The sequence below is a fragment of the Artemia franciscana genome, chromosome 18, assembly GCF_032884065.1.
Source record: "Artemia franciscana chromosome 18, ASM3288406v1, whole genome shotgun sequence".
Classification (NCBI taxonomy): Eukaryota; Metazoa; Arthropoda; class Branchiopoda; order Anostraca; family Artemiidae; genus Artemia; species Artemia franciscana.
The window spans coordinates 33,625,846-33,640,359 of record NC_088880.1 but is presented as its reverse complement, the minus strand read 5'-3'; the positions used below and the strand labels follow the sequence as shown (position 1 = coordinate 33,640,359).

Genomic DNA, 14,514 nt, shown 5'->3' with positions numbered 1-14,514 from the left:
TTTTTTCTGGATTGAGGGATATTTTATAAGGCCCATATTCTTCAAAAAGAGTAAATGAAGATGCATCATAGATTACTTGAAATTGCAAACTAGCATGGGAAATTCCAGATATAGAAAAAAATTTGATATTCTGAGTCAGGAGAGGGACAAACTTGTTTTTCTAAAATGACTCTGGCTTTAATTGAATTTTGGTTTTTTTTTCTGTGCAAATTATTAGAAAAGTAAATAAATTAGCTAAAGCACAGAAAATTGGGCAAAACCAAAAGAAGACTGAAAATGCATTCCTCTTTCATCCGAAAAAAGCTTGTCCCTTCTCTAAATTAGGTCTTCCTAAGGCCCCAATTATAAATTTTTATAAAGTTAATCTATTTAAGAGTCTTAAAAAGTATGTTGAAATAAAATAGACAAAAAACATGAATGAATCGTAACAGGGATGTTAGAGGCATCAAAATAAGTTTTAAATATTTTTATATCAAAATTGAAACTGGTCATGAACATAAAATTACAATAAAAACAAAAATACAAAATCACAAGTACACCGGGGACTTTTCACTCCTCGAGCTGGAAGAGCTTGACTGACTAGAAGAACGAACACTTTTGGCAGCTTTCGAATACAAATCTAAAACCTCTTTGCGTATTGCACTTAAGTGAGGAGATAAACTGGGAATTTTTTTCACAGGTAAATTTTTCAGCACCGGTATTAAAGGCGAGTCATAGGCAGCACCACTCCCTCCGTTTGAGGTATCTATATACTTTATTGGCCCATCAGCTTCAAAAGGCTCTTCAAACTCACTGTCACTAAGTTCATTCATTGTGAGGAGCTTCTGACTACACGGATTTCGGATTGCTTTTGACTGATCAGAATATGATCGTTTGTGTTTGTACGAGCGGAGGCTGGACACCTCTGAAGCTGATTCAGGAGAGGCACAAGGAGCAAACGACCACTCTTTAAACATGAATGCTTTTGGTGGGAAAATGGAACAGGCTTCGGTGTTGGCTTGCCGCTTTTTCATTTCTTCAACAATCTCCTCTTCGAGACAGCTTAAATATTCAATCCCAATCCCATATGGTAAGTTATTTGCAGTCAATGTTCTTGAGTGGCTGCTTTTTGAGCTGGCGCTTGACAAAGTGGCTGCATAGACATATGGATCAAGGGATGTAAAACTAGTTTCTCTGTAGACCAATCTGGGTGGAGTCATGATCAGTGGAGAGCTTAGAAGATGCTTAGTTTCAAGGTCACGGATCATCGGGCTAATATGACTCAAGGTTCTGTGAGGCTTAGCTGGTCCCATGTCTTTTAAAACCTGCAAAATATGGAAAATCATCATATAAATCACCGCAAGAGAAAAGTATATACTAGACGATGATTATGCGTGAAAGAATAGTAAATACAGAAACTGGGTTTTGTGACCGCTTTTAGTTAAGCTGACTCAAAAGTGGGATATTCACTATACCACTAAAATTGATAACTCTATTTTATCTTCTAGTAAATAACAATTTCTTGTAGTATCTGTTTCAAGTTTACAATTACATTTTCATAGTTTATCTTATTACTGATTATTCATATCACATCATGTCTCTGTTTTCATATTTTCTTTACACATTTGTTTGGAGAAAAGCGTTAAGTATGTGGACTGTCATTACTATGGCTTTTGGGCGATGGTTGAGGTTTATCGGCGTCTAACTTTTTCAATTCCTAAGAAGGCACCAAGACTGGGTGTAGAGATTTTAATCAGGCTTCAGGGGTGGATTATTCTTCATCGACTTGCAAATAAGAATTTTTTTCGTCTTCCCATATCGCAAATTGTTTGATAGTAATGGAAGAGCACTGGATAAATACACACACATGGTAGTAGCATGAAAGACATAGTACAAGAACTAGGGTAACAAACTATAAACTACGAGTGACCCCTATCAATAGAAATGAATATCAAAGAAAGCAGAAGTTTGCATAAACTATAGTTTCAAAATGATAAATTATAGCTATTTAATTTATAGCAATTATAATTATAGTAATGCAAAATATAAATTAGAGGTTTGCAAAACTATAGATCATAAATTTGCATGAACACCCAAGTAAAATTCTTTACGATGATTCCGAATACCACAGTATCATTAACTTATTTTAATTATATTTATCTGAATTAATCAGACGTTATTAGCAAAAAATGGTCAAAAAAAAGGATATGACCCATTTGAAATGCAATCTCGATGAAAAATTACACCTTAAATATCAAAATGTCTAACAACACTGGAAAAGGGGGTTTCAAACTGCTATCCACAGAAGCATAAAATTTCTTTCCAGGGATAGGTGGTCACACATGCATTTAATTATTATTATTGTTTGTTACTTTTATTTTTTATTTTTAAAAAAACACTTGGTATGGATCATAGACTAGGGGGGGGGGGCTCATGCGAAACAAAATACAAGTTTTAGAGATCTTATTAAACCGTGAAAATATCAGCCAATTATATGCCACAAGACAACAATGATGGCCCAAATGGGGCCAAAACATTATCTAGCAAAATTCTAGCGTTATCTAGAAAAAAGTTATTATCAAAATATATCACAACACTGTAACAGTTTCAAACTGCAATCTACAAAAGTGTAAAATTTCTTTCAAGAAATGACTGGTCACACATGTGTTTATTTGTTTTTTCGAAAATAAACTCAGTAGGGATCGTAGACTATTAAAGGGGGGAGAGAGGTCATGCGGAACAAAATACAGGTTCTAGAGACCTTTTAAAGCAGTGAAAAAGCCGGCAAATTTTGTACTACAGGACAACCATATTGGCCCAAATAGTTTCAAACGTTATCTAGCGAAACTTTTGGGATAGCTGATTGTTTAGAGCTACCAATAGGGTATTTAAATAGCCTTCCAGATTTAATTACAACGGTGGCACATTCGTCTCTGAATATATATTCAGTCAATAAAAATTAGATTATTATTGTGGTATGTTTATCCAGTAGAGGGGACGGGTACTTACATCATCTAAATGTACATTGTCGGCTTAGGTTTCAAATTTTTCATTAAAGACTCTTCAGATAAATTCAAAGGGGGGATTTGACCTTTTATCTTATTTCATTTGGAGAGCTATATGAGACATAGGAGTTCAATATAAGTGGCAAGGCTGTGACAGCTCCGTATTATTATGGAATTGTTTATCCTTGTTAGTTTTAAAATTTCAAAGTTCTGTGATAAATTGGTTTGAAATACAACACAAGAAACAGGGTTGATAGAGGCTACTGCCTCCCTTGTATTTAAGAAAGATATATTCTATTTCGAAAAGCATATGCACCAAAATGAATCTTTTCTTGGAAACAATGTTACACCAAAATTTACAGATGGCACTTTCAAATCGGCACTTTGCTGTGGCATGGTCTCTTTCGCTTTTTAGAAAAGGCTCAAATTACTAAATATTATTTGAATGATGTCCTTGAATGTAACACCAGTAGATTATAAAGAAAGTTATAGATTATAGAACAAATTAGAGATCATAGAGTAGGTTATAGATTATAGTGTAGATTATAGATTTGTAGAGTAAATTACATAGAGTTGAATACAGATTATAGAAATGGTTACAGATTGTACAGTGGATCTATAATCTACAACCACTAGCTTGACAAGATTATCCCTGAAATGAAAAATTAATCTAAAAAAAGTAGGAGAAATTGAAATTTCATATTTTTTTTAGATAGTATTGTATTGTATCAGATTAACGACACTTCTTGACTACTAAGGTCCCTGCGTCGGCCCTGCAGTGCATTGCTGCAGCATGATTCGATCTCTGGATCCCGAATTGCCAAGCTAAGGTCAAATTTTAGATAGTATATTTTGAGTTCTTGGACGTGCTGAATTATATTATAAAGATTTAATGAGGATTGCACATCTTTTTTGGGGTTTGTCTTTCCCCTTTTCTTGAAAATATGCAAGGTTTTGTATGCTTTAAAACTAAATTAAAACTTTTAATTTTCGCTAAAAATTAAACAACTTTACCTGCTTAGAGTCATTATTATAGAACGAAATTATTTGTTATTGTCTTGTTATAGATTTATTATTTATACTATTTATACTATTTATTATACTATTTATTATTTGTCTTGTTATAGAACGAAATTATTTCTTGTCTGAAACATAAACGAATCCATTTTGAGAAAAAATATTTCTTCAAATGGATTTCTTCGAACAAAAGGTGGTTTAAGGAAGACAACTATCCCTCCCTCTTTTGTGCAGGTGAGCACATGAATATAATTTTTAATTTTACACTTTAATATTCCTGCGATAAGTTGGGTGCCGTAAATCCGCTTAGTCCGAAAATATTCACCAGAATTAAAGTAAGTGGGATGTAATTCTATTCTCTACTCTTTTCATTTTAGTCAAAAGACTTCTCTCCAAGAGTTTGAAAATCTGGGTCTAAAAATGTTTTTTTACACATTGTTTTTTTGGTAATCTTGTTTAGTCTCTAATGAATCAAGTCAGTCAGATAAATCTTAAGAATGATTGAGTGTGTTAACCATTCATTTTCCATGTATGCATGAATAGGCCTAAATCTCACATTTACCGTTCAACAATATTTGCCCACTCTTCAGGCCCAATTGTTTGTTTTGCACCACAAAATAGCACAAAAAACACCGCTGTGCTTCAGAGCGAACTCTTTTGCTATCGATAAATGACGCTAAGAGCAGCAATGTCCACTAGAATAAGCCTTGTTCTGATATTCTACGGCCATTGGTTAGATATAATAAATCGTCAAGATAGCATAAAAGGGTTTTCTAGTATACTGAATTCGGTGGTGTGATTTTCATTAAGATCCCCATTCTTTTTTGGTATGTCCACCCTGCTTTTAATTCTGTTAACCTAAAAAAAGCAAATATAATAGCTTTTAATGGGTATAATGAGTTTAATGGCTATGAACTGGGTATAACAGGTTTCATGAGTATAAACTTAGTTCATTTTGAATGCTTGGAAAAAATCAAGATCAAGCTTTGATACCAGTATTCAAAACTTTATGAATAGAAATTTCGACAACATTAATAAATCCAGAAAATTCATTCTAAATATGTAAAATTTCAAATTACCCGAAAAAGTTAGGAGCCTAAGAAAATTTCCAGAATTTTTGAAAAAGGAGGAAAATACCTCGAATTGGAATGCACTCTTGATGAAAATTGCACCATCACTCTTGGTATATCCAGGAACCCGATTGCGAAGGTTTCAAGTTCCTATAAGGCCATACTAAATATGAAATTGATCAGTTTTTTTCTTAAAAAAATTGTAACAGATTCGCGTTTATTTGTTGTGTTGTCGTTGTTTTTTTTTCATTCATTCCAATGTCAATTAAAAGTTCCAGTACAATTTCAAAGTAACAAAGGTAACCACGCCGCAGAAAAATTCTGATTTCCACCATTTTGTATCGTAAATCGAGAACTTTGGCCTGAAGAGGCGTTTCCAGGGAATTCATTTATAGGTGAATAGTTCCTAGATTTACAAAGCTTAAAGAACGAGCAAAAAACTCATTAATTTTTTTTAAGGTAAAGTAAGAAAATCAAAATATAAAAAATATGAAATGGAATAAAATAATCCTGATTTAAGGTGCAGCTGCAAAACTGAAGTCCTTAAAGCACTGGGGTTTCGGATATTAAAAATCAAAATATAAAAAATGTAAAATAGAATAATATAACCCTGATTTAAGGTGCAGTTGCAAAACTGAAGTTCTTAAAGCACTGGGTTTCGGATATTAAAAATCAAAATATAAAAAAGTAAAATGGAATAATATAAACCTGATTTAAGGTGCAGTTGCAAAACTGAAGTCCTTAAAGCACTGGGGTTTCGGATATTAAAAATCAAAATATAAAAAATGTAAAATGGAATAATATAATCCTGATTTAAGGTGCAGTTGCAAAACTGAAGTCCTTAAAGCACTGGGGTTCGGATATTATCACATTGAGATGCTATGCAATCCCGTATTTAGGTATACCTTGCTTTAGTTCCACCTGCGTCTTCTAAGGCACCCAGGGTATCAAGGAGGAGCAAACTTCCCTTATGTTTGATGAAGCAGCGATGTCCTCCCATTGTGGTAGAATGGAGATGTGTAGGTTTTGTAGATCCCTTTGGTAGGTCCGGTACAGTGTGTTTCTGGGTCTTCCCTGGCTATGAGTTCCTAGTGGTTGCCAGTGTCAAGTGGCTTTTGGGAATCTATGGTCACCCATACGTAGGATGCGGCCTAAATATCTCCATTTTCCGACTCTAATGATGTCGGTTATTAGAGGTTGTTGTGTCATTTCACAGATGGACTGGTTTGTCATCTTATTTAAACAGTAGATGTTGAATATTCTATAAAGACACGAGTTTCTAAAAGTCAGGACTCTTCTCTCTTGTTCTTGATTCAGGTGCCATGTTTCTTCTGCGTAGAGTAGTACAGGCATAGCATTGCTGTTAAAAAGGTGTTGCTTCAGGCGCAGAGAAATTTCTGAGATTTCCGTATTTGGCATAGTCAAACAGTTCGTGGTAACGAACTGTAGTAAGGAGCGACCCGGCTCAATAGTAATCAAAACTCTAAAAAATGGAATTTTGAAACCAATAACTACATCAAAATAATCACATTTTAATGCTGATTTTAGATATATAAGTTTCATCAAGTTTAGTCTTACACATCAAAAGTAACGAGCCTGAGAAAATTTGCATTATTTTAGAAAATAGGGGAAAATACCCCCTAAAAGTCATAGAATCTTAACGAAAATCACACCATCAGATCCAGCGTATCAGAGAACTCTACTCTAGAAGTTTCAAGCTCCTATCTACAAAAATGTGGAATTATATATTTTTCGCCAGAAGGCAGATCACGGATGCCTGTTTATTTGTTGTTTTTTTTTTCAGGGGTGATCGTATCGACCCAGTTGTCCTAGAATGTTGCGAGAGGGCTCATTCTAACGGAAATGAAAAGTTCTAGTGCCCTTTTTAAGTGACCGAAAAATTGGAGGGCACCTATGCCCCCTCCCGCGCTAATTATTTTCCCAAAGTCAACGGATCAAAATTCTGAGATGGCCATTTTATCAGCGTAGTCGAAAAACCTTATAACTACGTCTTTGGGGACGACTTACTCCCCCACAGTCCCCGTGGGAGGGGCAACAAGTTACAAACTTTGACTAGTGCTTACATATAGTAATGGTTATTGGGAAACAGGCGTTTTCAGGAGGATTTTTGGTTGGGGGGGGGTTGAGAAGAGGGGGATATAATGGGGGGAACTGGGGGAACAAGTTTTTACTGTTCTAAAAATTAGAATTAAGAGGAAGAGTCAAACTTTAGCGTAAAGAGCGGGGTGTTGATGAGGAAGCAGGCCTTTCATATACGAATTAATTTCTGTTCGTTTTAAGTTTTAATGTCGCTCCTTATTTCCCGTTAAAAAACTTGTTTCTTTTTTATTTAATTTATTTAAAGCGCAATTTCCCTGTCTTATTCTAGTGAGTACTACTTTCACTGCTGATCCGGTGCTTTCAATGATACTTCCCAGATATTTGAACTGGACTTTTTGGATTTGAACTGGACTGGATTTTTAAGCTTTCTAAAATCCCCCTCCAACGAGTATAAAAGTGCGTTAAGTGGGCTTGCTTACAGATAACATTACCTAAAGATCGAAGCGTATTAGTCCATGAACTACTAAAAAAAACCTCAAAGGAGGTTTATTAAATAAATATAGAATACAGACATCGCCCCGCTGCCCGCGGGGCTCATGGACTAATGCGATCCGCTGTATAGGTAATGTTACCTGTAAGCAAGCCCACTTTACACATTTTTAGTTTGCCCCATGGAGGAGGAAGGTCAACCAGAAATGAATGCGCTTCTTTAATAATGACAAAGAAACAATATGCGATCATCAGAATCTTGCTATATGCAGTAATGCGCACTTTAGAGCACTTGGAACGAAAGTAAACATTTACCAAAAAGTTTATAAACTAACTAAAGGTCTCTTGTTTTTCAAGAGTCATTGTTAAATAATAAAGCAAAAAGTCACACTTTATCGTTGGTATGTTTGGTGCATATCAGCATAATGCATAATGAGCAGCATAATGAGCAGCATAATAATCAACCTCCCGCTCTTTACGCTAAAGTTTGGCTCTTTCTCTCAACTCTACTTTTTAAAACAGTAAAAAACTTTAGTGTAAAGAGCGGGACGTTTATGAGGAAGCAGCCCCTTTCATATACGAAGAAATTTTTGTTCGTTTTAAGTTTTAATGTCGCTCCTTACTTTCATTTAAAAAAATTTGTTTTTTTGTTTAATTTCTGGACGTTTTTAATTAATGCATTTTTTTTTATCTTGGCTTTACACGCATAAATAATTAAAACGAAATTTGCATATTAATTTTTTTGGGGGGCTGAATGGCTTTTTCATAGTTTTAATCGGAAGATTTTGAAAAAAAAAGGAGCGAGAGAGGAGGCCTAGTTTCCCTCCAAGTTTTTGATTACTTAAAAAGGCAACTATAACTTTTGATTTTTTACGAACGTTTTCATAAGTAAAAAATATACCTAACTTACGAATTAACTTACGTAGCGAACTTATATATTCGTATGTTTTTATTGCGTATATGAGGGGGCTCACCTCTCGTCGATACCTCGCTCTTTACACTAAAGCTTAAATTTTGTCCCAATTCCTTAAGAATGACCCCTGAATCACAAAGGCCGTAGAACAAATAGTTGAAATTACTAAAAATACTTTAGCGTAAAGAGCGAGGTATTACGAGGAGGTAAACCCCTCACATGCGTAATAATTTCTGTTCGTTTTAAGTTTTAATGCTGATCCTCACTTTCAGTAGAAAAAACTTTTCATATTTATTTTTTCATTGTTTTTTTTTTAAATAATGCTAGAAAATCCTATGCCCCCTCCATTGAAAGTCTCTTCCCCAATAAAACGTTCCTCCATTGAAAGATCCTCCCACGTAACCCCCTTTCAACTCTCCCCCAAACCAAAAAAATCCCCCTTAAAACGTCTGTACACTTCCCAGTAACCATTACTATATGTAAACACAGGTCAAAGTTTGTAACTTGCAGCCCCTCCCACGGCGACTGCGGGAGACTAAGTCGTCCCCAAAGACATAGTCATTAGTTTATTCGACTATGGTGAATAAAATGGCTATCTCAGAATTTTTATCCGGTAACTTTGGGGAAAAAATAAGCGTGGGAGGGGGCCTAGATGCCCTCCAATTTTTTGGTCACTTAAAAAGGGCACTAGAACTTTTATTTTCCATTAGAATGAGCCCTTTTGCGGCATTCTAGGACCACTGAGTCCATACGATCACCCCTGGGTAAAAAAAAAAAACAAAAAAAAAAACAAATAAAAAACAAATAAACACGCATCCGTGATTTGTCTTCTGGCAAAAAATGCTAAATGCTAAATTTTTGTAGATAGGGGCTTGAAACTTCTACAGTAAGGTTCTCTGATACATTGAATCTGATGGTGTGATTTTTGTTAAGATCGTATGACTTTTAGGGGGTATTTCCCCCTATTTTCTAAAATGAGGCAAATCTTCTCAGGCTCGTAACTTTTGACGGGTAAGACTAATCTTGATGAAACTTATATATTTAAAATCAGCATTAAAATGCGATTCTTTTGATGTAACTATTGGCTTTTTTTTTAAAATTCCATTTTTTAGAGTTTTGGTTACTATTGAGCCGGGTTGCTCCTTACTACAGTTTGTTACCACAAACTGTTTGACTAAATAAAAAAAACAAGTTTTTTGTAACTGAAAGTAAGGAGCGATATTAAAACTTAAAACGAACAGACATTAATACGTATATGAAAGGGGCTGTTCCCTCCTCAACGCCCCGCTCTTTACGCTAAAGTTTGACTCTTTCTCTCAACTCTACTTTTTAGGACAGTAGTTTCTTATTATTCTGTAAAAAAAGTGGGCTTCAATTTTATTGGTTTACATGCGTGACGTATTTTTATAAGCCAATCACATAATTTGAGCGTATATCAGAAAGGAGGACTCATCTTAGAGAGAAACTACCACTTTTACTACACTAACAACTCACCGAAGCACCAGGCTATCTGTGGCTAACACAGCTACGCACGCTCCTCCTCCGTCCTAATCTATGCAATGGAACTTCTATGCAATGGGACTTTTCCCAGGAAGTCCCTATTTCCTTTAAATCTTTCTTTACGACTTTCTCCCACTCCAACCGTGGAAGACTTCCTTTCCGTTTAGCCCAGGACGGCTGGTCAAAAAGGATCAGAAATCTGTCATCCTTCATCCGCAGAACCTGCCCCAGCCATCTCAACCTTTCTCACATTATAGCCCTAGAAAGCAGGATTGAACCTAACCAGGGACAAATAATCTCACATTTTAAAACCTAAGAGGTTCACCTGTATTAAACCTAAAGGATTTTAAGCTAGTAGAATGAACGGAAGTTAAATTCTACTTGATTGGTTCAGCTTAATGAAATTTCAAGCTGCTAAAAAAAAAAATGACACAGTATCTTTTAAAAACAGTTTCTTTCTTCTCCTGCGGTGCAACAACATTCCATTTGAAGTAAATAATAACTAATAATGGAAAATATTTGACCCTGGGACGAGTCCTTGAGAAGGAGACAAAGTTAGCGAGATCTTCATACAGGGAGATTTGGCTACAAGCGCAGGACAGGCTAAGCTGACGACCCACTCGTGCTGCCCTTTGCATATCTAGGCGTAAGAGATCCTGTGTCAAAGTAATCATGAAAGAAGTGACAATATAGAGAAGATAAAGGAAACAACAGCTCTAATAAGCGGGATACCTTTAAATAATGGAATAGAAAAAAAATCTTAGGAAACCGAATCAATTTCTAAATTTTCACAGTAGTTTTCAACTATGAAGTGTTGATTTTTGAGTTTATATCCCTTTCAAACAGTTCGTGGTAACGAACTGTAGTAAAGAGCGACCGGCTCAATAGTAAACGAAACTCTAAAAAACGGAATTTTGATACTAAAAGATACATCAAAAGAATCGGATTTTCATGCTGATTTTAAATATATTAGTTTCATCAAATTTACTCTTTTTTATCAAAAGTTACGAGCCTGAGAAAATTTGCCTTATTTTGGAAAATAGGGGGAAACACCCACTAAAAGTCATAGAATCTTAGCAAAAATTACACCGTTTTATTCAGCGTATCAGAGAACCCTATTGCAAAAAATTACAAAAATGTGGAATTTCGTATTTTTTGCCAGAAGACTGATCACGGGACAGTTTATTTGTTTGTTTTTTTTTTGTTTTGTTTTTCCAGGGGTCATCGTATCGACCAAGTGGTCTTAGAATGTCACAAGAGGGCTCATTCTAACTGAAATGAACAGTTCTAGTGCCCTTTTTAAGTGACCAAAAAATTGGACGGCACCTAGGCCCCCTCCCACGCTCAATTTTTACCCAAAGTCAACGGATCAAAATTTTGATATAGCCGTTTTGTTCAACATAGTCAAAAACCATGGTAACTGTGTCTTTGGGGATGACTTACTCCCCCACAGTCCCCGGGGGAAGGGCTGCAAGTTACAAACTTTGACCAGTGTTTACATACAGTAATGGTTATTGGGAAGTGTACAGACATTTTCAGGGGGATTAATTTTTGGTTTGGGGGGGGGGGGGGGTTGAGGGGAACAGGGCTATGTGGTATGATCTTTCCTTGGAGGAATATGTCGTAAGAGAAGAGAAATTCAATAAAAAGGGGGCAGGATTTTCTAGCATTACTATAAAAAAAACAATGAAAAAATAAACATGAAACAGTTTTTTCAATTGAAAGTAAGGAGTAGCATTAAAGCCTAAAACGAAAAGAGGTTATTACGCATATGAGGGGTTCTTCTCCTCCTAAATACCTCGCTCTTTACGCTTAAGTATCTTTAGTAATTTCAACTATTTATTCTACGGCCTTTCTGATTCAGGGGTCATTCTTAAAGAATTGGGACAAAACTTAAGGTTTAGCGTAAAGAGCGAGGTATTAACGAGGGGACAAACCCCCTCATATACTTAATAAAAATATAAGATTATGGAGGTTTATTACGTAAGTTAATTCTTAAGTTACGTATATTTTTTACTAATAAAAACGTTCGTTAAAAATTGGAAGTTCTAGTTGCCTTTTTAAGTAACCGAAAAATTGGAGGGCAACTAGGCCTCCTTCCCCACCCCTTATTTCTCAAAATCGCCTGATCAAAACTAAGAGAAAGCCGTTTAGCTAAAAAAAAAAAAAATTAATATACAAATTTCATTTTAATAATTTATGTGCGGAGAGCCAAAATCCAACATGCATTAATTCAAAAACGTTCAGAAATTAAATAAAAAAACTAGTTTTTTTTTAACTGAAACTAAGGAGCGACATTAAAACTTAAAACGGACAGAAATTACTCCGTGTATGAAAGGGGCTGTTCCCTTCTCAACGCCCTGCTCTTTACGCTAAAGTTTCTACTGTTTTAAAAAGTAGAGTTAAGAGAAAGAGTCAAACTTTAGCGTAAAGAGCGGGGCGTTGAGGAGGGAACAGCCCCTTTCATACACGGAGTAATTTCTGTTCGTTTTAAGTTTTAATGTCACTCCTTACTTTCAGTTAAAAAAAACTAGTTTTTTTTTAATTTAATTCTTAAATAGGTCATGTAGAAACAGAAAAAGTCTTTGCTGTGTTCATGATTTTTGTCATAGAGCTGCTTAAGAAAATATTACTTTTAAGTACCACAAGTTTGTTTGTAACTGAAATTACTCTTTGCTGTTATTTCCTCGATAGTGTTTCACATTTTGATCCGCTATTTTCCAGATTTTTCTTCCATTTGGTAAAAAAAAAAAGTGGCTTATTTAATGCAATCACACCTATACAGTGCATAAAATTTGTAAATGTCTCATTTCCTCCGCGATTTGAAATAAAAATATGACACTTGAAAGGAATTCTGAGTACATTTAAAAATTGTAAGACAAAAAAAGCAAAGTACATTCATAAATCCTATTCTAATTCGTGTATAAATCAAAAGTCGTAAAATAAAATTAAATCATACCTTATTTCTGATGCATGCTATTTACATCCACATGCTTCTCGTGTAACAAAGCAACCTATGGTGAACAGAAAAGAAAATAAAATAAAATGAAAAGCGAAAAACGAAAACATGCAAAAAGAAAAATAAACTTTTAACACGAAAAAAGCACGAAACAACAGAGCTTTTCAACATTTCTACCGTTTGATGTATTAAACTGTTTTATTATACTTGAGGCAAGGCTGTACCTAGAAATTTTATTCGGGAAGGGGATTATTTTTTGAAGGGGGAAGGTTACAAAAAATTACAAAATAACTATTTTTGGTTGACTTCAATATTGGTATGTGTTTTTGGTAATATTCCTATTGAAGTGCATAACTAAAGGCTAAATGGATTTTAAAACCCAGTTTAACAAACCGTAGACTTAATTAATTTGTATTCCGAGTGGCTCAATAGTGAGCTCCACGAGTTCCAACTATAAAAGAGCATTAGGAGTTTTATTGCGCAATTCAAGCACCAGATACTACCAAAATCAAATTGGAGAAGTATAATTAAGAGCCATTTGTCATTCAACTAAAAATAGCTACTTAATCTTCTGTTTTGGTTTACTTGTCAAATTATTGAACCACAAAATAGTATAAAAACTGTAAAATGGGAAACACAGGTTTCATTCACCTTAAATAGAAGAAATTGCCAAGGAGTCTACAAGAAGAGGAAATTGCCAAGGAGGAAAGGCACAAAAAACATAGAATATACTCTTTTGTTAGGATTTTAGGAAAAAAAATTTTGTCCCATTCCCCAGGGAATAAAAGTATAATTTCCCTTACCACTTCCCCCCTTACATCAATGACGATCAGAAAATAAATACAAAATTTTCTACAAATTTAAGTATGTTTCCATGCCTTGTGTTTTAGTGCTCGGTATTTTTTCTGTAATTTTGCTGCTTTCTTTTAATTTAATTTTGCTTTTAATTTTGCTGCTTTCTTACATTTGAAAGACTTTTTCTTGCATTTAATCTTTGATCTTTTTTTAAATCCCGCCCAGGCTGAACAGCCCCAAAAAACAACTTTTTTTTGCTATTTAATTATATGCATCAAGAATTGTAAATCGATTTGTAGTGCCCTATTTTTTCAGTTTTTCTGTTTAAGAATTAAAACCCTGGACAACAGCTAAAATTTTAGAAAAATATTTTTAATTTGATAAGCATTTTGAGGATTATTGGGCATTAAACCACGATCTTTAAAGCATCTAGCCTTCCCCGCCTACAGAATGTCTGATAAGCCTTTATATTGGCAGATGCGTTCTTAAACATCCCTGTATATAATTTTATGCAAGATGCAACAGGCTTATCAAATAATACCTGGTACCAAACTCTAGGTAAAGAGTGACTCAGGTCGATAATAGTTAACCTTCTAAAAGAAGGGATAATAGTTAAAAAATAAAAAGAATCCGCCTTTTACTTTGATTCGAAACATATAAAAATAATGATGTTTTATGTTACCCTATCGAAAGGTACGAGGCTGAGAAAGTCTCCTGGTTTTTCAA

General features: G+C 34.7%; 1 protein-coding gene across 5 annotated transcripts in view; it reads right to left on the bottom strand.

The window, feature by feature from the left end:
• Positions 1–451: 451 nt before the first annotated feature.
• Positions 452–14,514, bottom strand: part of LOC136038898 (diacylglycerol lipase-alpha-like) — a 127,528-nt gene continuing 113,465 nt past the window's right edge. For 3 of the 5 annotated variants that reach the window (XM_065722375.1, XM_065722373.1, XM_065722374.1), the window contains one exon: positions 452–1,304. In XM_065722375.1, the coding sequence (XP_065578447.1) occupies positions 528–1,304 (777 nt within the window). In that variant the 3' untranslated portion in view covers positions 452–527. Of the gene's footprint in view, positions 1,305–12,993; positions 13,049–14,514 lie in introns of all 5 variants that reach the window. The other 2 variants (XM_065722376.1, XM_065722378.1) reach the window with 1 other exon arrangement.